General features: G+C 37.1%; 1 protein-coding gene across 7 annotated transcripts in view; it reads right to left on the reverse strand.

Annotated features, from left to right (window-relative positions):
* The window catches only part of ADGRG6 (adhesion G protein-coupled receptor G6), a 111513-nt gene that overhangs the window by 20826 nt on the left and 68279 nt on the right, over window positions 1-22408 (reverse strand). For all 7 annotated transcript variants that reach the window (XM_062614238.1, XM_062614241.1, XM_062614237.1 and 4 more), the window contains 8 exons: window positions 22115-22167; window positions 21980-22033; window positions 12366-12508; window positions 11556-11670; window positions 9464-9525; window positions 7812-8019; window positions 7086-7251; window positions 3697-3837 (listed from right to left, as the gene is read on the reverse strand). In XM_062614238.1, the coding sequence (XP_062470222.1) occupies window positions 3697-3837; window positions 7086-7251; window positions 7812-8019; window positions 9464-9525; window positions 11556-11670; window positions 12366-12508; window positions 21980-22033; window positions 22115-22167 (942 nt within the window). The remainder of the gene's footprint in view (window positions 1-3696; window positions 3838-7085; window positions 7252-7811; window positions 8020-9463; window positions 9526-11555; window positions 11671-12365; window positions 12509-21979; window positions 22034-22114; window positions 22168-22408) is intronic.

Here is a 22408-nt window from a genome sequence, read left to right on the forward strand (position 1 = left end):
AATATAAGAACATTATGTTATTCAATCAAATTATGGGTTTCCCTCATGGAAGTTTCCCTATTTTCCATATAGCCATAAACACATATAGGCACAATTATTCTGGAGAGGTTAGAAGGCTTAAATTCTCCTTTTAATCATTATGCCTGATGCCAAAAAAATTATGACTCAAACAATGCAGCAGATAACAACCCATGATATGATTAGCTCATTTCCTTAAACAATAATGAACTAGCTTTCTTATCTTATTGTCAACACTATCCTTTTTAGTAGATGCAAAGTTTTTGAAGCATAAAATATTTTCTGTGTATTGTTGCTAAATCATCCTCCATCTTAGAATGAATAAGAAGTAGTAAACAAATTCAAAACAATGTTATAGACTGTAGGAGAGAGTAATATCTATAATGTCTTATTTGATGGGATTTTAAATAAAAGGCTGATGCTGTCAATAAGCAGTACCATTTCTAACCTGCAGTGAAAAAGTACCAGGTTCAGAATTTTCCAAAAGATAAGTTTTCCTTGAAAACTGATGTTTTACTAATATGGAAGTGCTTTGGAAATCCTATATTCTTTTGACGACCTTCCACTGAAACCTCATAATTACATGCCTGGTTGGCCTCAAGGGAAGGTGAGAAGCTTGGTTACTGCCTGTGGCAGATCTTAGGTCAAATAACCTATTGCCACTCACTTTACCTCCAAAAATCTGGGCTGCTAAACTCCTAAACCCCTGATTCCTTCAGTCCAGGGGTTTTGTTAGCCTCACAAGATGTCAGATACCAGTACTGGGCTCATGATACCCCATCAGTCATGAGACACAGAATAGCTTCAGTTATTAAGTGCACACTATCCTGAGAAGAATATTTTCTTTCTTAAGAACCATATCCAAGAGTTTTCAAACACAGTATTTCAGATTATACTGAAGCTTTGAAACATAATTTCCTAAAAACTGAAAAATTGCAAAGAAATGAAAATGCAGTTTTCTGGACAGTTCTTTAGCATTTAAAAAAGAGAAAACATCTTGGCTACCAACTAAATTTCAATATTAGTCAATTCTATGGAAGCCTTTGCACAGATTTTGATGGTTTTTTATGTATTCTATCTCCTGCAGATAAAAAGCAGAAATTAGTATCAATTGGTCTCTTTATAATATATGCTTACTTGTCCTTATAAAGGAATAGAAATAAGGTTTACATTAAAGTAGAATACAGGTAACTGATTATTTAGCTATAAGGCTGTGCTCAGCTAAATTAGGGGTAAGCTTTCAGCTAGCAAAATACATAGAGGTACAAAGTAAAGCAATGCTGAGGCTAGTTTCAATGACATAAACCTGGTCTAGTTTAAGCAATCAAAACAATTCACATATTTATCATATTCGTACATTACTTTCATGGCCTCAGAACTCATGAGGATGATCCTTTCAAATAACTTTACACATGCAAAAAGATGATGTCTAGAAATGAAGTAGCCATTCCAGTGTTTCTTAACATAGTCAAAGATAGGAAATCAGTATGTCCAGAGCATAATACATCTTACCTATTCTTTCTAAATATCTAGGTTGAATATGGGTCGCCTAAAAATATGTGTCCATTGTAAGAGGCTTTAAAGTATCCTGTCCAGTCTCTAGCTGCTACTGCAGAAGATCTCACATCTCTTACAGATTTATTGTCACATCTGTCAGCCAGTAAGTAGTACCTTTTACCTTGGGGTGTTGCAAAGTGCACCCCTTTGTCTGATGCCTAGTCCTGCACCAGGATGAGATGTGTCACATCTCAACATCATTGTTAATTCTTTTCCATCAAGTGGCTTTGAAGGAAATTTACGGACAACAGTTCAGGCATAGGTATATATGCTGAACACACCTATGTTTGGTGAAATGCATCCTACCCTGAATATCTTACATCAGCTTTTCATACAGACTTACAAGTAATGTAACAATCATATTTTTATGAATCACAAGATAAAAATTACTAGTATTTTCTCAGTTGCAATAAAAAAAAAACAAACAACCCTCCAGTGCTTTAAAGCATGCCGTTTCACTGTTATATTGAATGCTTGTAAGAAACACAGCCAATAGCATTGGGATTTTTACTTGCAACTGTAATAAATATTTATGAAATACTTTTATACTAATGGATAAAGTTATTGGGTTTGAGATGGCATGTACAATTCTATGATTCTATGTGGGTCAATTTATTTTTAGGCTGTATTTTTAGGCTGTATTTACTTTTAATTTACTTAATTTTTAGACTTACCAAAATGAGATTTTTACACATTTTTAATAAATTACATTGAACATGTCAGCCATAAATAGTTTGAAAAACACACCAAAAAAAGAAGGTATTTAGATGCAAATTTTCATGGTTTCTGCTTTCCAGTGATTAAGTATCCCTTAGAAACCAGTTCAAACCATTAAAGGACAAATTCTGATTTTATATGTTTTTATGCCATTATGACGAGCCTACATCTGTAGTCTTCTGGGTTTTTTTAATTAAATATATCCATCCTGTTTTTTATCAACAGTGGCCTAAAATGAATATTATTTTAAATAGTTAATACTTAGGAGTGTATTTCAGAAGGCAACTGAGGGTCATGAGTATTTTCTTGCCTAGATTATCTTAAGAATCTGGATACACTGCCAATAAAAACGATAATATAGGGACAATACAATACTACAGAGTTCTGCGGATGCACAGGAGCCAAAGTTCATTTGAAATACTAATGGGAAAACAAACTCAAGCCTTCTGAGACTCAGTCAGCAGTTAAGTATGTAACAATGTTTCCTTCTTAATTAACTTTTTTTTTTCAAAATATGTAAGTTTTTGATTGTTTTTCCAAGCTGTGAACTCTTCCTAATTTTTTTCACATCTGCTATGCAGGAACTATTTATAATTAACATGTGTTGGGACCCAAAGGAGAAAAAAAGTCAAATGTACCTGAGTTCTCTTGGCGTTCAGGTACAAGTACTGTTATCCCATGTTAAAATACAGTGTGCTTATGAGAGCCCATATGTGGAAAGAATAATAGTATGTATAGAAACAAATGTTCTTTGGCTGATGACCACCAGCTCAGAGTTTCCAACTGAATATAAGTATTCAGGTGGATATCAGGGCCACCCAACTGTTTTAAGGAAAAGAGAAAGAAAGAGTACTTGGCAGCGTTAAATGCCAAATTCCCTTCCGATAGAAAAGAATCTGGCTCCACTGAACATCAACGACTTATATTAATACATTTTAACAGAAATTATGCTGTTTAAAAGGCCTTGCCACTTTACTCTGAGTCTAATCAGCTGGGATACAGTTTTCCACAGATTACCCTGAGAAAAAGTTTATTTCACATGTGACAGGAATTTGCAATTTGGGTGACAAGATTTAGCATAAGGTGTCCCTGCCCACGGCAGGGGGGTTGGAACTAGATGATCTTAAGGTCCTTTCCAACCCTAATTATTCTATGATTCTATGATTCTATAATCAATTTGCAGTCAATCAAACTACAGTCAAAAGTTGGCTTTAATTCAACTTCAGCAATGTGACTACTTCGTCACTATGAACATAACACCGTCTCTAGTGCCTACATCTGCTATCACCTTCTCATTCCTGTAACTCATGAGATGCTGTGAAACGATTACACTACAGGAAACTTTCAGCAGCTGGCTTTGACTCACCCTAACTGAAATTCACACACAAACACATTAAAGTTTACCTGAAAAAGACCATTTTTATTGAAGAAAGTAAACTGAGCCCTGGATATAACTTCAAACTCATCTTGACTTAGATTCTTCAGTAAACTTGGTGGCAGAACAACAGAAGCGATGGCATTTGTCTGATCTTTGTCAAAATCTATCTGTTAAATAAAAAGAACAGAAGAAAATGTTCAAACAAAAAAGAAACCATCCACTGTCCACAACTGGGTTCACATCCTTACACAAAGATATGTAAACATGCAACTAGAAGTTACCAAACTAATATGACCTGTGCCTATGTAAGAACTGATGCAATAAATAAATAAAGGCCTGGGAGGTTTTCCCATTCTTTCAGCATGAGATCACCCTTCTACAAAAATGTATTAGATAAAACCAACAAACAGAAAACCTCCTCCACTGCTATAATGATGATTTGGAAGTAATGAGATGGCAATAGTAGCAGTCAGTAATTTTCAGTAACCTTCAAGATGCTTCTCCTCATACCAAACAATATTGAGAAAAGAAAAACAAGTTCTGAATCCTACTTTCTTGAGTTGCATCATTTGATCTCCACATCTTAATTTTCTTATGAGCTTTTCTTGTTTCTCTGTTACAGAAGGGAGATCTTACAATAATGATTAGCATCATCTCTCTGTGTTTGTCATGCTATGTAGCACAAAGAAAAGACACCTTCTGGCATCAATATAAGCTTAATCTATACCTGCAAAATGTCAGACAGCTGAAAGCCCTCTATGGCATAGGGATGTAACAAGTGACCAGGAAAAGAATGAGGATGCAAACTTGCATTTCATCAGCTACCAATAAACAATTCTATGACTGCATGCTCTTCCTTCATGGCGTTCCACCTTATCCATCAAAAGGGGAGCAAGCCATCTCACAGTGGCTCCATAGAAAAAGCGATTAAGCATTTTACTGTGATATAAGGAAACTCACAATCCTGAGTTCTCCAGAGGCAACTTTATCACATATTTATGCTTCTCATGCTCAGCCACAGGATTCTTAAAGCACCATTAGCTAATAGAAAGTTAAAAGCCATAGGCCAGATTTATTTAAGTTGCAAATTTTCGCAGTTTTACTGTGAATAACAGGCACCCTTGGAAATTAGTAAGAAATGGCTCACAGATATCTCCTGACATGGCTAGAAGCAGTTGAATAAATGATTTTGAAAGGATAATGGTGCCATATTAAACAGAAAGTCTGCGTGTGATAAAGTTGTTCATTAGATACAGTCAGCAAATAGAATGGAAGAAGCTTCTATAAAGAAGTATGGATATAGTACAGGAACAATTTAATAATATGAATCACCAAAAGCTAGCTTAGTCAAAGGTTTGGCAAGAAATGTAAAAGCACAGGGGACTGAAATAGAATCTTTCCAAATCGCCATGGACATTTTTGCTTAATATCTACTGTAAAAAAAAAAAAAAATCTGGAAACATTCTGATACACAGCTAGAAGAGTTTAATGCTCCCTGATGAGCCTGGGATAGGTCATCACATCACTGGTGAAAAACCTGGGCTTTCACAAGGGAATCTCCCTCCAGCAGGGATAACAAGTATCTTTCTGACAGGCATGGAAAATCTAAACGGTGACCCAGCTGCTGCAGACTTTTCTGGGAGGAAGGATGCTAAGAATTCTCAATCAATCAGCCGCTGGAAATGTGAAAGTCTTAGAATAAACTCATGTTCCAATAGGAACATTATAAATAATTTGATGAGTTTGGATTCTATGATTATTTAGACAGTGCTGTAAGAAATGATTCCAGGGCAAGAAAATTCCTGGATGTCCTCAAGCCACAGATGGTAATTCTTATTATACATGCAAATATCCCAAACCTGGCTTCAGAATTTTTCCTTTCCTCTTTCCATAAATACAGGATAAAATCTGGAGAAGAAGCATCCCTTTGATAATAATCAAAGAACAATCAGCTATTTAGCTTCATGAATAACAGACCTAAACAACAGCAGATTTACAATCATTAAAGATTTCTAATAAAATTGATTCAAAGAAATTTTACCCAAAATTTATATAAATATAAATATGTGAAAACTCGATTACATTACATCCATTTGTATCTATTCAAATCAGCATTTGAGTTTTGATCCAAGGTTTATATACATAGCATGTAAAAGGCCTGCACCTTATAATGCTACTACTACTTTTTCTGGCACTTTTATTACTGTTTTTGATTTTTACAGTACACAGTACTTTATAAAATGATCAGACACATGTTAGGTTTGTTGTCTTACCAATTTGCAGCAGGAATTTTGTTTTGTTCTATAAGTTTATACCGCAGTGATTAGTCTGTTTTCATAATGGCATAATGGCACGTTTCGTTTGAATTCAGCTTTGGTTCCTTTTTGAATTCCTCTTTATTTCCTCTACCAAGTGATGGGTGTTTTTTTTACTTCTTCTGTTTAATCCTTTTTGTGTTTTTCTCCAAGTAAGACTCACCACATTCTAATAGTTAGATTCCCAGGAAACTGAGATTACATTACCTCTGTCATAGACTTCTCATATAACTGTGAAAAAAAGACACTGCACTACATTTTAAAAAGCATTTAGGTGCCATAATATGCAAGCAGGCATATAGTGGAATTTTAGAAGTTTCAGCACCTTATTGCTACTGATTTCAAAAGAATCTTTGGAAAATTCCAATGGGTGTTCCATGTGCTTCTCAAATGCTGTTTCATGGCTTTTAGATGTCTAGGCTTTTCTATTTGTGGAAAAAAAAAGAAGAAAAAGTATTTTGTGATGACAAATATCTGAACTACAGCAGCCTGTCTAGATACTGTAGCACTAGAGACCATTATGCATTTTGTGTGATAAGTAGTTTTTTTTCTTCATTTTTCATGTCTAGGCTGGTCAAGCTCCACATGAATGTCTTGAACCACCTCAAACATCGCCAATGGAGCAACCTATGTGTGGACAACTGGATCAGCCTTACATCCCTGTTAGCAGTAAGTTTTTAAACTCTACTGGAATATTGAAGACCTATTTTATATGTAGAAATCTACATGTAAATACCTACAGTTAGACGTCTTAGTCTAAAGCTGAAATGCATCAATGGAATTGTCTGTTAGCATACAATGGGTGATACAGCAGACTGTTAGAGACCATTTTCCCTTTTCATCATTAGAACGTAAATAGAACATGAAATGGATCCATCCTGGATCTGTAAGGAAAATACTTTTTATCCATATGGAACGTGTGACTTTATCTGGGTTTCCTGTCACTCAAAGAAATACTACATTAATTTGTTTGGATGATTGCAGGAAAGAGGAAATAAAAAGTATGGGGAGAACTGGGAACTGTGGTTTTATAAAAGCACAGTAAAGTCACCTGAACAACAGGCACATTTCATGTTCCAATGTAACTGCTTGTTCCATACCTGGAAATCAGATGCATTATTTTGTGGACTGACACTGAAAGAACCACCTCTGAATGAAGTCGAGTTTATAGAAGACACTCCAAGTGCAAGGTTTCGCGTTGAAATACTCATGGATGGTCCAGTGAACTGGATCTTTAAAGCCAAGGCATCAATAGTTTTTAGAGCTCTAAAACCAGAAATAAAATTATTATAAAAACTGAAAACAGGAAAAAAAAATACTATGCTCTTTTTACTCTCCACATTTAAGATGATCCTTTTACTATGTTTCTATCACTCATCTGTGTATTCACAAGGAGACACTCAGGCTGTAAATTTAGGCATCTCTGTTGAAAACAAAAGGTTTTGATTAAGAAAAACTATCTGACTACATATCACTGGCCCTGAAATAACTTTCCAACAATACTTAGATCTATGCTGTGTCATGTAACAGGAGAATTCCATCCAAACACTTTATCATCATCTTTGTCATGCACATTCATTTTAGTACAAGAAGAAATATTTGTATATCTAATTTGGAAAATTATTTTTGATCAAAATCACTGTGGTTGTTCATCTATAAATAGAAGGGAGAATCATAGAATCACAGAATCGTTAGGGTTGGAAAGGACCTTAAGATCATCAAGTTCCAACACCCCTGCCATGGGCAGGGACACCTCACACTAAACCATATCCTTCCAACCTTGCAGGTTGCTCTAAAAACCTTGACTTAAATGCAGAAATACTTACTCTGAAGATGATGCTGCCAGTACACTGTCTGAACTGGTTAGAATATTTGAAAAAATTGTCACCACGGTAGAACCCAGAGATTCATCAATTTCTTCATCGTTCACAATTTTTTTGAGCTTCTGCACAACATCATTCACTTTGTCTGAGGTTAGCTGTTGCCCTTCACCAGTGAGATTCAGAAGCTGATTGGCTATATCAGCTGCATTTTCTGTAAGTGTATGGGTAAAATGAAGTAAAAAGAGAACATAATGTATATCAGTCCTGAAATATTCAGAAATACACATTTTTATCCTCATTGTTGAAAGCTACACCATGTTCTGTGGTACTTGAACATAGGACCTTATAATTTTAACAAATTTATAATTTTCTGAAAAGCTATATAAAACTTGCTGTCCTCACTGGGGCTGTGTCTTTCTTGCCTTAATTTGATTTGAGTTTGCAAATTAGAACTATTATTGAAATGGCTGATTGAAAGGAAAAAGGGGAAGTAAGAAATAAAAAGCATATTTTCTCTCTTTTTTTTTCTCCTTACGCTATCCTTTCTTTTTTTTTTTTTTCCACTGGGAAAAAACGGTTTCACTTTGAAATGAAACAAATGCATCCGAAGTCACTATTACTGACAAAGTATTAACTCTTCTAAGCTTGAGGGAGAAAGTCTGACCATATTGCAAGTGTTTTAGTTCCTTCAGAAGGTCGTGCTTATACTGGGCTGGCAAGCACAACACACAAGCATATTTCTTGACAAGAATCTTCCTGGTAAGTTTGACAGTTTATCCAATGGCAAACTATCAGAGTAAGTCACGTGTTAAACCATAAATTTGATGCCATAGAAAACTAATGTCAACACTAAATTTTAAAATATAAAAATTGAGATTTATTGGAATTTGCAAGTAAGATTTTGAAAGAAGATAGGGCTTCTTTAGTTTGCAACTGGATGTGTTTTTTTTTAATGCTGCGTTTTATAATATAGCTTTCGCTACCTTTACTGTAGAATTTTCATTTTACATGAAATAATGGTTTCCTATAGTCTGACTGCGAGTACTCAATCAAACAAGATAGGTAGCCAGGCCCCCTAGGACCCCTCTATCAGTGAGGGTGCTTCTTCAAGAAAGCAAATTAGAACAGCAGCTAAGTGTAGGTGCTCTGAATTCCTTAGGCGAGTACCATTCTCCTCACTAGCACTGGCACTAAAAATGGGGACCATAAAATTGTTATGCATTGTTTTATTACTCCTTTAAGGCTAGAAGGACACCAACGGGTATTTTGCAAAGTGAGAAAAAATCTGAAAATTTCTGATTGGAAACCCAGTGAAGAGAGTGGGAGTCTTTCCACTGGCACTTACAGGCACTGGAAACATTTAAAATTTATCTGAATATCAAGCTACCACCTGCTTCAGTTCTTGCTGAATTACCTTTAGAGTTTGATTTATTTCATTAATTGGTACCCAGAGCTTTTCATGGATGGGCTGAATTCAACTTGATGTACTTCCCCAGAATTTAAATATTTTACATTTGCACTGACTTTTTAGACAGATTTTAAGCAACCCAGCATAAAGGAATATTTTGTTCCTTAATGTAACTTCATTACAGCAAGCGGTAACCAAGGTCTACAAAACTATTCCTTTAGCCGAAGACCAGTATCAATATACACACCTGTGCAATTTCTAAGATCAGGCTGGCCCCAGTATGATGTATAATTCTGCAGACCCAAATAGCTAAAGAGGAAAAATGACAAAATTCACATGAAATACAATAGCATGCATTACATAAATTTTTCATAATTCTTCTATAGGAGTCACAGTGGTCAACTCTTCTCAATTCACAACTGTCCTAGCAACATGGCCCCTAGTAAAATGAAATATGTATGCTTGTCAGTGTAAATATGTGAACAATTAAGTGACAGTGCTGAGACAAACTCTTGCTCTTTTGGACAAATTCCCAGCTGATTGCTATACTGATTTGATAAACTGCATTAGTAGAAATTCTGGCCTTGCATTTCAGGAAAGAGAAAAAAGTTGACAAAATCTACTGTGCCCTTACTATGACATCATCAGATGCTGTATCCATAATTTCCATCTGATACAAATGGTTTTGATCATGCCAATGGCAAACTGTAAGAAGAACAAGGACAGGAGCTATGTGGAGATATATAGATTTATGCCACCGCTGAAAACTGGGGCAAGTCACCGTCAGATCCAGGTCCCAGGTGAGGGTCACGTATAAACAGTTTTTTCAAAATGCTTTTTAAAAAAAGCCTTACCATAGCAAAATACCCAGATATGGCTCTGAAATTAACCACGCTTTGCTCCTCAGTTTTCTTTAAACACAGTCATGTTATCACAGCAAGGCAAAGGCAGAATGGAGAACAGGAAAAATGTATCCTTTCATTCAGCACATGATAGAATAAAGTTATTCCTCCATTGATTGACTTTATTATAACAGCACACTAGTTGGTAACCTTCCACTGTGGGAAGTACAGGATTAGAAGAAGGCCTTAGAAGAGCTTCCTCTTCTCTCAAAACACATCCCACCTGTACTCCATATTAGCAAAACCTAGTGGATGCAGAGTCAAGGAAAGCATAGCACAGTGCAGAACACATACTTTTTTTTTTTTCCACGAGAAGTGCTGTACATGGACAATCAACGTATTGTGCAGACCACACATGAACAATAAAGATAAGCAATATGGGGCAGCAAAGACCAGAAGCCTTAATTTTTAATGATTCTGAGGTTCTGACATAAAAACAATTTGACTTCTGCACTGCTCACTCTACAACAAAAGTTGGTCTATTAGAATCCAGCAGTTCTTGTATAAGATTAAGAGGCTGAGGAAGTGAGTTAGTTACATATAATGCTGGTTGCTTTCCTGTTTGGCACAGATGCTCAAAGCTGATTCATGTTGCCATATTGTTTTCAAAAAGTAAAAGATCTGGTCTTCTCAGAACATGTTCCAGATGTAATGTGGGCAGATAAGACTACTGTATTACATGTAATGGTGATCATCCTAAATACTGACAAAATTAAATAACACATCATAGCCATGTTCAAGCCACTGAAAGGAGATCAAAGCCATATTGTTTTGGTAATATAGCAAAGGAAGTAATAATACTACCATTTTACAAATGTGAAATAGAGATATGGTGTCTAAATCTTTATTACATGCTCACAAAGAAAGCCAACAGTAGGGAAAATTTATGCTAAACCATGTGTTTTTAAAAATACAAGTTTAAATCTTTAAGCATAAGATTATCCCCAACTTCAATCCTGACTAACTACTAGCAAAATGCTTGTTTCACAGAATTTCTTTTACTTTCTCTTAATGACATGAGATGATCTGGATTAAACCAATTACACCACTCATCATCAAATTTTGTTGAAATTTCTTATACAAGTCAGATAGTAGTAGTTGAGAGGTAGCAAATATGAAACTTTGGTTTCAGTAACATAAACATCAAGACTAGAAGAGAGCAGTTTAATTTTGTATAAAGGTGCTATTTTTATAGTCACTTTGAACACGTATTACTTGTGGGCCTCAACTGCCCTACAGAAGTGGTAGATGAGCCTTTTTTTTCTTGTCAGTGAAGTACATACTCTTACTGTACACACATAATCTCTCACAGTATAGAAGTCATCTTCCTGAAATACAATACCAGCCAATGACAACCATTATGCAGGATGCAGTTTAACTATATAACCAGAAAGTTGCATTTGAAGCTCTCAGCTTCTTAGGTATTTGAAAACCTACCAGGTTCTTGATGCAGTCTGAACAGAGCTCCCATGGCATAATGTGAAGTTGGTAACAGTTGGTCTGGTATCTGGCCAAAAATAGTTTGGAGGGTTTTCTTCTGCTAAACATTTTTCTGTAACAATAAAAGTGTATCAGTGTTAATGGTAAATTTCTTCATCTAATCATCTTCCACTTCTTCCTCATCTTATCACCCAGTCTACAGTGCAAAGCTGTCTTTACATTAAATGCTCGGTTGCTGTCTACAGAGTAGTGGCAATGGAAGGGGCCACAACAGGGGACAATATATAGTGCTGGTGCTTGAGACACAGGATTGAACCATGCATGCTGCGCATTCCACATGCACTCCACCAGCCCCCACCTCCTCCCTCTCAAAGGAAGGGCAGTCTCTGCAAGAAGCTAAATGGTAAAAGATGAGAGCTAAAAGGAAGTTGATTAAGGACAGCAACTGGCAGGAGCACAAACAACGGGGTGGAGGAGTGGGCATGAGGGGCCTTGGAGGTCCAAAATATCTCACGAAAGCTCTGGCTGTAAATCATACTTCTTACAAGAGGAGCTGTCAGGAACTGTCCCAGCCTCTTTGAACCAGACAGCAAAACTGACTAAAGCAGTCTGGACAGCCGCATTTGTGTTAAAACAGGTATCTTGAGCACAGCTCTCTGAGATTAGTGGAACAATGAGGCTTACAGGAAAAATTTAAAATTTGAAACAGCCATACCGCTTGGCAATGTGAGATTAGTAGAGCACAGAAAATGCTTACTTATGGACAAGCAAACAAAATCTGTTGTAGCAAAGCCAAAAACTACCTACCCACTGGATCAACATCAACAGTATGAATCTTATATCCTCCTTCCATGGTCCCATTATTACTTATGAGCTTCTGTCGGATGTCTTCCTCTTCTAAATTGATGTTATTGGTAGAATTATAAACCAGAAGAGCCAAAACCCCAAAACTGCAAGGAAAATTATGAGTGTTTGAGTCAGAACAGCAGAGGCCAAATGTGTGGAAATAAAAATATCTGACAAACTCTGGTTTTCCTAGTATGGAACAAGTAGCACCAAGACAATGTTGCTCATTATCTGTAAATTACTTTTTTTGTATATATAAGGCCATGAAAAAAAGTACATTTAGGAAATTTCATCCTCGAGTTACCATTAAAGAAGCATCTTATCAAAGTAGCTAAGAAATGTTTTCAGAAGATTCAGATTCTTTTAAAAGATGAAAGCATAAAGCTGTGAGTTCTAAATGGGCCTTAATTAAATTTAAAAATCTGGTTGCTGATGTCTGAAGAACTTAAAAGCTGATTCATCCCACCTTACAAAACTTGGGAAAAATCATCCAAGAGGGTCTGTCTCTTCGCTGACTGCAGAAGACTGGAAGATTAACAAAGAACAGATGTCTACATTTTGATGTAGTGAAAAACACCCCGACACACTTCTGAAACTTTTAGTCCTAATTAGGGAAATCTAGTTACTCAGATGAGTAATTCAAGTTTGAGCAGCAGTAGCTGTTTTGTACTGTAGCCCACTGCTACTTTCTTGGGCATAAGATGTAGTTAAAAGTGCCCAAGACTCTTTCCTGTGAGAGAAATAAAAGTCCCCACCCTTGTCCAAAAACATAGCTTTTCTGGAAGGGAAATAATGAACAGAAAAAAGTTCTGGCAGGACACAGGAAAGAAGCCCAGAGTAGAAAGCTCAAAAATTTCCTCCTGGTACACAGAAAACACATGTTGGAGAAGAGAATGTCGGTACCCAAGAGCATTGCTTGGATCTGGCTAGTAGAAGGTGACGCCACTGAAGCATGGAACATTGGCTCTTCGTGTTAGCCAAAATGCAGAGAAAAGGAAAAAGCAAGCCTCCTTTGGGTTGTCTTCATCATAGCCTTGCCCTTGGATACCCAGCAGTCTGAATAAAGACAGACCTTTGCAGCGTGTGAGCAGTTCCTGGCAGCCTGGGAAGTGGCAGCACTGTCAGCACACATAGAGTGAGCAGGGCACACACCAAACAGAGCTGCTCACACTGGCAGCACCCAGTGCAAGAAAGCAGCTGTGAGCTAAAGGGTCTTCAAGTCTACTTGAAGACTAGAAGAAAAAATCTGTATGGGTGCTGTATGTAGGAGGGCTGGTAGGGTTTTCAGGTACCCCTTCCTAGACAGACCAGGACTTCATTTCCAAAAATCTTTCAGAAGGACATCCCCATGATAACAGCTCAGAGTTGCACTTTCCAGAGGCGCCTAGTCTGGTACAGTATAAAGCTACAGCTTACTGTACAGATGTTGCTCTTAGATGGCAGATTGAACCCTCTTTCTCTCAGACATAATTCTAAAAACTGAGCAAATCCAGTAATTTTGAAGTGCTCTCATTAGTGGAATGACATTAAAAGAGCTGGCATTAGAGCAACCTCTCAGTCTAGGAAAAAAACTACAAATGAAAAACAAAGCCCAAACCTCATAAAGAAATCCCAACTGTTAACTAAATACTCCACACATTTCACTGTTGCACATGTAAAGTAAATAAAATATACACAGTCCCTGGTTGGAGCCTTTTTTTTTGTCTAGGTTTGGGTTTGGTTTTTTTTGTTGTTTATTGCATACCAGTACACTTTCCTATTTTCTTGCCATATCTACTGTTTTACTGGTAACATTTTGCTGGAGAAGAAGTGAAAAAGTGACAACCTGGCTTGGCGTGTTGTTTCCCAGTGGATGTATTTTAGCAGAGAAATTACAGCTATCCCTGGCTAGGTCACTGCTACCCTGCTCCCAGAGATAGTGACTTCCTCCTAACACTCTTTTGGCCTCTGTGGAGTGTTCAGTATATGGCAATAGGCTCAGTAGGGTGGATATGCACCCTTGCAGCTTTTGCTATATACCTCAGGTATATTATGTGGCATAAGTTTATTATGGCATTTATTTTTAGCAGAAGCATGGAAATTGCCTATGGGATTGCCAGTTCCTTCAGCCCTCCAGCACTTCAGCCGAGAGTCTCCTGGCACTTAACCATCTTTCCTAAAAGATTCTGGCTTCACTCATCTATTCCCTTTACTTCAGAAGAGGAAAACTTAATGTACTGATGCCACTCCCTACCTCAGCACTTTGGCTGCAAAACAGAAGTCATCAGTCACTGCTGCTGCTATGCTGTCTATTGCAGGACTCCCAGCTAACCAAAATGATATTTAATACTGTACCATAACTGTGCAGAGGGATAACAGCAACAAAACAGAAGGGATAATGATAGATGAAGTAGAACTGGTTACAGTTATCTTGAACAATTATAGAGAAAGGTATTGATTATGAAGCACTGATAAAAATAATCTCTAAACCACTTTGTTATTTGTGTTCTGAGAAACTCTGAGAGCACAAGACATGTATACTGTGTAATAAGAGCCTGTACCATATTATGATGAAAACAATTTCTATAAACTTTTCAGAATGACTCATGCTAGCTTCCCAAAGTAAATAAATACCTTTTAACTTGACAGCTGACGCAATATGAAGCTGAGCGCTTCCTTCCACTTTTGTCACACTCAGATCCCAGGAAGAAAACATTTTAATGGTGAAGAACAAAAATTCTTGCTTTGGGAAACAGTAGGCCTACACTCAAATAAATGGCAACACTGCTATGCTCTGCTGGTGTCACTGGACTTAACACACCCAGTCTTACATCTTTTTTTGTGTGGCATATAAAAGCAGAGAGATTCTCAATGCAGTAACCAGATACAAACTGCACATCACCACAGCAACCTGTACTGTTAGTACTACTGCAGTCAGTATAAAAAAATGGACTGTGGTGTACGTAAACACCATGGGGATAAGTATTAATGCCTCTCTTCTCTTTCACTGAAATGGTAATAGCTGCAGCAAGCAAGGAAACAGGGGAAGACTGGTGTCTATCCCACTTTTTCCTGGTCTGTTGAGCTAAGCTGGCTCACAGAGAGAAGTTTACAGAGCTGCATCCTCATCAAAAGCACAGAAGGCGGTGGTGGAGCCTATGCTGCCATGGTGCGTACCACAAAGAAGGCTTTCTTCTCTGGCAGCGTGACTCAGAGCTATTCCAGGACTGTGTGCCTACACACAGGCAGTGGTCTCACTGCTACGCAATGCAAGAAGCCTGAAGGAAGGATTAACAAACCATGTGAACCGTGCAGCACAGACTCCCTCATACCTGAAGATATGTGGTTGATAATTAGCAATGCATATTTCTCCATGCATTTCAGTTGTACTAGACAGTCTGGGCTAATACTGAGTTATTGTGGTTGCCAAACTGTTTAACAAATCACTATTTATTTCCTTTGTAGTTAATGTTACTTGATTTAAAGAATATAAAGAATCATTTTAAATGCACCTAAGTACTCAGGGAGTCTATACTTCCACGAAAAGTCACTGGGAATTTCATTCCTAAGTACCTTGGCATATTCAAAAATGTTTCAAGATGTCAGAATTAAATTCTTTACCAATGTTGCTGTTATGCTGGCTTTGAAGAAGCAGAGATGGGTAGCTGTAGCTCAAAACTGGCAGCACAGGTAGGCCATCTAGTCACCTGTGAACACTACTAACTTCTTCCCATTAAATGGACAAAGAGCGAGCTGATTATTGCTTAAGCCACTCATGAATATTTACTATAAACAACAGAAAAAATATTAGAAAACACACAGAATGAGACAGAATGAAATGTCAAAAGAGAGGGAAATTAAAAGTATTCCACACAAGCATCTGAGTTGTGGATCAACTTTTACTTGAGCTGATTTTGACTGTGATACCATTAAAATGTTCAGAACAGAGAGAAAAAAAACAGGACTGGCCATAAAAAATACATTCAAAATAATGCCAGGGATGAAGTGGTTCCTTTATCAGCAGAAGGTTTTATTACAGAAAAAATAAAAAATCACAGACATCAGGACACAAAACTAAAATCTGCAGTTTCTTTTTAGACTATTAAAAATAAAAGAATCCTAAGCCTTTCTCTTAAGTCAGTGGCCACTGTATCAGAATAGAGCTGTAAATAGCAGGGTCATACCTCTATGCCTGTCCTTTTGCCTTTGGGCCTTACTCCTCCTTACAGATCTGGTGTGGGAATACAAAAAAAAAACTAAGGCTTTTAAACAGAAACCACTTACAGTACGTGAAGATTTGGTATGAAGACTATTTGTTAGTAGAGAATGTAGCAGAAAGGGCTGGAATCCTTCACATTTCAACATCTTGTTTTCACTGAAATGTTTTTGGTGGTGCTTGAACTATGTTCGAAAGATACAAAGAAAAACCCCATTCGCTAACACAGTACTTCCCTAAAAATGGCATCTAACAATGTCAGGCCAGTTAAAAGTCACTGGAAAGACAATGAAAGTCACTGGAAGTTGGATGAAAAGCAGGCAGCTCCAGCAGGACACTAAGAAGCGTTCATCCCTCAGTCACTTGGGAGAAATTCTCAGATTTCTCCATCTGTAATGAAGGCTTTATTTATAGGTCATGGACACAAGATGCCACTGTGGAGAAACCTGTGGATTTATGCTTGGCTCTTTGTTGCTCAGTTTTTCAAGCAGAAATGTTACACATAATGTACACATTATGTGGCATTTTAAAACATTGCTCAGCACTGGTCAAGGCTGTTCTTTTCTGCCTTCAGTAACACTGAAGTTGAATTCACAGCGAGTAGAGGTGTGCCAGGTCCAAGTTGTTCCTAAAACCTCACCAGCAGAAACCAGGAAAATTTTAAAAATAGGAATAGGCATCACAGATGTGTTCGTTTATAACAATAAAGTAACTATTATTTCATAACAAATAATCTTAAGTAACCTACAAAGAATGCAAAAGGCAGATACTTTACTTGGTAAAGATGCTTAGGACTATAAAAGTAAAATTATGCTGCTCTGATGTTGCTAGCTCCTGTCTAAAGCTATTACGCAATGTAATTAGCTTAAGTTTTATCCAAGTGCATTAAAATTTCCATTAAGCAACACAAGACCCAAGAACACAGCATGCAGGTGCCTCACTCTGCTTCACTGACACTGGTGGCACAACTCCCACGGGCCTCAAAAAAGAACTAGGCATGACTATGGGCAGCTCTGATTTCCTGCTTTCTTCTCTATTTTCATTCCTAAGAGAAGGGATTTCTGTTTAAATTTAGTGGTCTTTACACAAATGCTCACCACTGTGGTTTTTAATTTGGATGAGTTGTTTAGCAGTACTAACATTAATGTTGTTTCCCACAGTAGAAGAAATTGAACATGGGAAATAGGTCAGAATTACGACACTCAAGTAGTGGATGCTGGAGCAAGCATAATCTTCTTTATATATTAAGCAGAGAAAAGGTTTTAAATTAATTGGGACCTGAATTCTCAAAATTACTTGCAAAATTAAAGAAGAAATAAGAAGCAGTGGAGCGGAATTGTTTAATAAAGACGAATTCCGGAGGCAGCCCTATAGAGCCATTTGACAAGACCTAGGATCAGTAGGACCCTTCTGAGAAAAGCAGCAGCAGGAGTCACACAAAATTCTGAAAAAGCTGTAGAGTCATAAAAAGCAATGAATTAATGAAAGAAACAAACACATTTATCATTTATCTACATCAAATCCACAAATTGGCTGCACTTTCAAAGATTTCTTCAAAATAATGGGGTACCATTCTGAAACTTAACTTTGAACAGCTGCCCTCTCATTAAGAGATGGCAACAGTATGACCAGAATCAAAAAATAAAAACAGATATGAAGTCAGGTTAAACTGTGATAACATTCTATTAAGGTAGTTAATAATCTACTAAAGTATTAGCTTGATATATTGCTCTCATACAGATATCTCACAGTATTAAATGTGCTGATAATAATATGAATTTTGGACTTGGCACTCTATCTCTCACCACCATGTACATAAATTCGTAACAATCACAGTGTACTTTGGATTTCCGCAGCTCATAGAACACAACAATGAAAGATTAAGAATCCACTTCCACATTTTTGTTTCATTTTGCTCTTCTCTGGAAACAGTACAGTTTAAAATATTTATTTGGAAAACACCTATTTTTAACATGCCAAAAAAAGCCAGCTTCCTACCTCCTACTTTCAGCTTCTATTTCTTCTCTACATCATTCTAACAATTCTTCCTCTTTCACTTGCAAGAAGATTAAGTGGGGAGAATGACAGCAGAAGTGCCTTGATAAGGTAGCAGTGTGGTAAATAAGGTTGAAGCACAGGAAATTGCATAGAAAGTATTGGGAAAGTTCTGGGGGTTTTTATATTTGTTTTGTTTGTAGTTTTGGTTTGGTTTTGGTTTTTAACTGCTGTATAAAATACTAATCCAAAAGGTAAGGAAAAAAGATGCAATCTGAATAGTAAGAATATGACTTCATGTAAAGAGAGGGAAAACTTCTGAAGAGCAATTTGAAGAATTATAATAGTGCCTTAGAAATAAAAAGGTTATGATCTTGGGGGAAATTCAGAAAAGAGAGATAAGGTTTTGTGAGTTACAGTAAGATTATTACATTCACTTCTGTAAAGATAGTTAAGGCCATGATACTTATGGGTTAGGTCTTTTAACTGTGGAGTGAAATTCTGTTCAGGTGAACATAAATGGAATAAGAAGTATTTAAAGCTAAGAGAAGTAGTAGAATGGCTCAAACTATAACAGACTTACTCTTGCCTATCCAAAATGGAGAAACAAGAAAGCTGGAGAGGGGCTTTTTACAAGGCATGTAGGGATAGAACAAGGGGAAATGGTTTTAAACTGAAAAAGAGTAGATCTAGAAGATATTAGGAAAAAATTCATTATGAGGCACTGGCACAGATTGCCCAGAGAAGCTGTGGCTGCACCATCCCTGGAAGTGGTCAGTGCTAGGTTGGATGGGGCTTTGAGCAACCTGGTCTGCTGGAAGGTGTCCCTGCCCCTGTCATGGGGGTCGGAACTAGATGGATTTAAGGTCCTTTCCAACCCAAACCATTCTATAATTCCATGAAGTACAAAAATCTTCAGACAACTATTCACTGAAATAATCTATATGAATGTTTAATTAACAGAGCCTGCACAAAATCCCGCTGTAAGTAAGTTACATGCAAGATATCATCCTTAACATTTCAGTGGACCACCTGAGTAGTGAGAAAGTAACATTACTTCCATCAGGGATTAAAAATTTCCAACCTGTAACCTGCTAATATTTTATACCCCCAAATGTTACTCTGGTGTGCTGCAGGATTTCCTTAGAATCCTACCCAGGACAAAACCAAGAAAGTGGAAAACCTAACAAAGTATCTTGAAAACAATGACTGGAAAATAGTTAAAAAAAACAGTTTGTTTTCTGGATCTTCAGAAGTTCAACAGATTTCTTCCTTGCAAAATCTAGAAATAGATGCATGAACCTCAAAGAACTGGAAACCTGGTGACTAAACCCAGGAACATTGAAGACTACTGGTAAGCTGATCCTTCTTTTTTTTTTTGTAAGGGAAGCAATATATAATGATAGACATATACTTAGAAGACCTGAAGCTGAGAGAACACCAGCTTTTCTCAAATGTCTCTCCTGTAAGAGGTAAATGATGCATGAAAATACATGTCAGACATGAAAAATGCATGAGAAAACAGCAAAAAATTCAGTGTATATATATTTGTATATATGCACATGTGCTTATACAACGCATGAAAAGTTTAATTTTTGTTAGTCATGTATCATGCAGCTCAATTAAATTTTTTGTTATCCCTGTGTTACCCCAACTTAGTTGCTAGGTTGGGCAAAATTTTGATTTCTCTTTTTGCACTTTTCTAAGTAAACATGCCCAGCATGACAATCCTGATTATTTGGAGAACAGTAACATTTTGAGTGACATGCTCACATTTATACTAAATTTTTCAGAATTATAAAAAAATACCAGTTGGCCTTGACACAAAGTGCACTAGAGCCCATGAGAAGATTAGTTTTTCATTAGACCTGAAAAGCTTTATGACATACTACAAATGTGTAATTACATTGCTTCTGAAATTACATGTGATAAGCAAAGTAAATAGGAATGAGGTTACTTCCTCATAACTATCTAGAAGTAATTTAGTGCTGTATTCACTGTCTGTCACAAAAGGAGGGAAAGGGAATTACCAGAATTACTAGAATAATTTCTCCCCCTTCACCTTATTTTTTTTTTTTTTAATAGACAAGGAATAATAAACAGAATTCAGAAGACAGGACGGTGGGAAGGTGAGACAAGAAGAAATCAGGTATGCAGTCTAGGGGAGAACATGCTGACAGGCTGAGCTGGTAGCCTTGTAAAAGATGCAGGAATAAAGATGGGGAAAGTTTTACATTTCTCAGCAGCCTTGGACTGTTGGTAAGACCTGAGGCATGGTCTCCACTTAAAAGGTTCTGCTGGCATAACCATATCAATTACAAGTGGGAAAAAAAGTCCAAGCCACATCACTACACCTTACTGCAAAAATGTAGGTCAAACAGCAAAACAGCCCATTCAGAGACTGGGTTTACACTATACCAGCTAAATGGTTTTGCCAATAAAAGCTGTCTTTCTGCTGTGGGTGTGTGGGAAGGAGATAGTAACTTTTACAAATCTTTTTGCGTGTAGCTAAACTGTAGAAAACTGGAAGCATCAATAACTACTCCCTGCTGGTAAATTGGGAATACTTGGCTACCTCTGAAATGAAAATACCCAGCTGTTACTATGGCAGTTCTCAAGTCCCTTTCCATGAGATTTTTGCCTACTACTGCAAACAGATACATCCCATACCCACTTGTTGCCCCTTCCTCACAATACTAATAATTCTGTTTTGGTTTCCTCTCCTTACTTTGGTTCCAAGATTCACTCCCTCCCCACATATCTCTCAGAAATCAGACTGCTGCTTTCAAAGAAATCCCCCAAGGCCCAATTTTCAGAGGGTGTGACCCATCTAACTTTCTTTGGCTGCCTTTGAGGCTGTCCCAACTCAAGTGCCTCTGGGCCCAGCAAAAGCCAGGAAATGAGAGCATATGGTAAATAGTTTCACTCACTCTCATTTTACTTTCAATTCTAGCATGATTTTTCAGTGTTTTGCATCTAGTAAGATGTCTGTTAACTCAAAAGACTCTGGTTCAAGAGAAAAAATGCAGTGACAGTGGATAGATAGCAGTGTACCAATGCTTGTTGCTAAAGAAAGCTGGGTGTGCCATACCACATATATATGATATGTCTATTCAGTTTTGTGACAGGTGAAACCTGAGCCCTGAAAAAGGATCTGTTAAGGTTTAAAGCTCAGCAGGTTCAAACCAAAACAAACACAATAACCAGTATTAGGTTTTTGAACACATCCAGAGCACACAGCTCACCAGCAGTCATACATTTACACACTGGCAGCATATGCCAAATAACAGACAACGAATCCAGCAACAGACAACAAAGCCTGTTGTAAAGCCACTTGTAATAGCAGCCATTGCCTCTATCAAGAAAATGTCTTTAAAAATGTTACCTTTTAATACTTCTTTTTTCCCTTGTTCCCTCTTTTATGGAGCCAGGGTGGATGCTATGAAAGAAATGAATATTAATTAGGGTGGGCTAGTTCTCAAAAGGAACATAGCATAAACATCTTTCCCCTATCATTTACCTGATATTGACCACATACACAGTATAATTCCAGTTCTGGAAAGTACGGTTTAGCTGAAAAACAGAAATACATTGATCAGATGAATAATGAGATGTCAATAGGATACTTTGTTGCTTAAGACAGAGTTAGAAATTCACCCTTCTCCCCCCTGAGAAATCCCCTTCTCTTTTTCAAAGCAAAGAGAACACTCTCCCATTTCAGTGAGGTGACTGTTGTATTAGATACATAACTGGTAGTGAAAGATGTGGACTTTTTTACTGACAGAAGGAAATCTTAAGGCCACAACATGCTGAA

Source organism: Pezoporus occidentalis, unplaced genomic scaffold, assembly GCF_034315485.1.
Source record: "Pezoporus occidentalis ecotype Australia unplaced genomic scaffold, CSIRO_AGI_Poc_V1 ctg174, whole genome shotgun sequence".
NCBI lineage: Eukaryota > Metazoa > Chordata > Aves > Psittaciformes > Psittacidae > Pezoporus > Pezoporus occidentalis.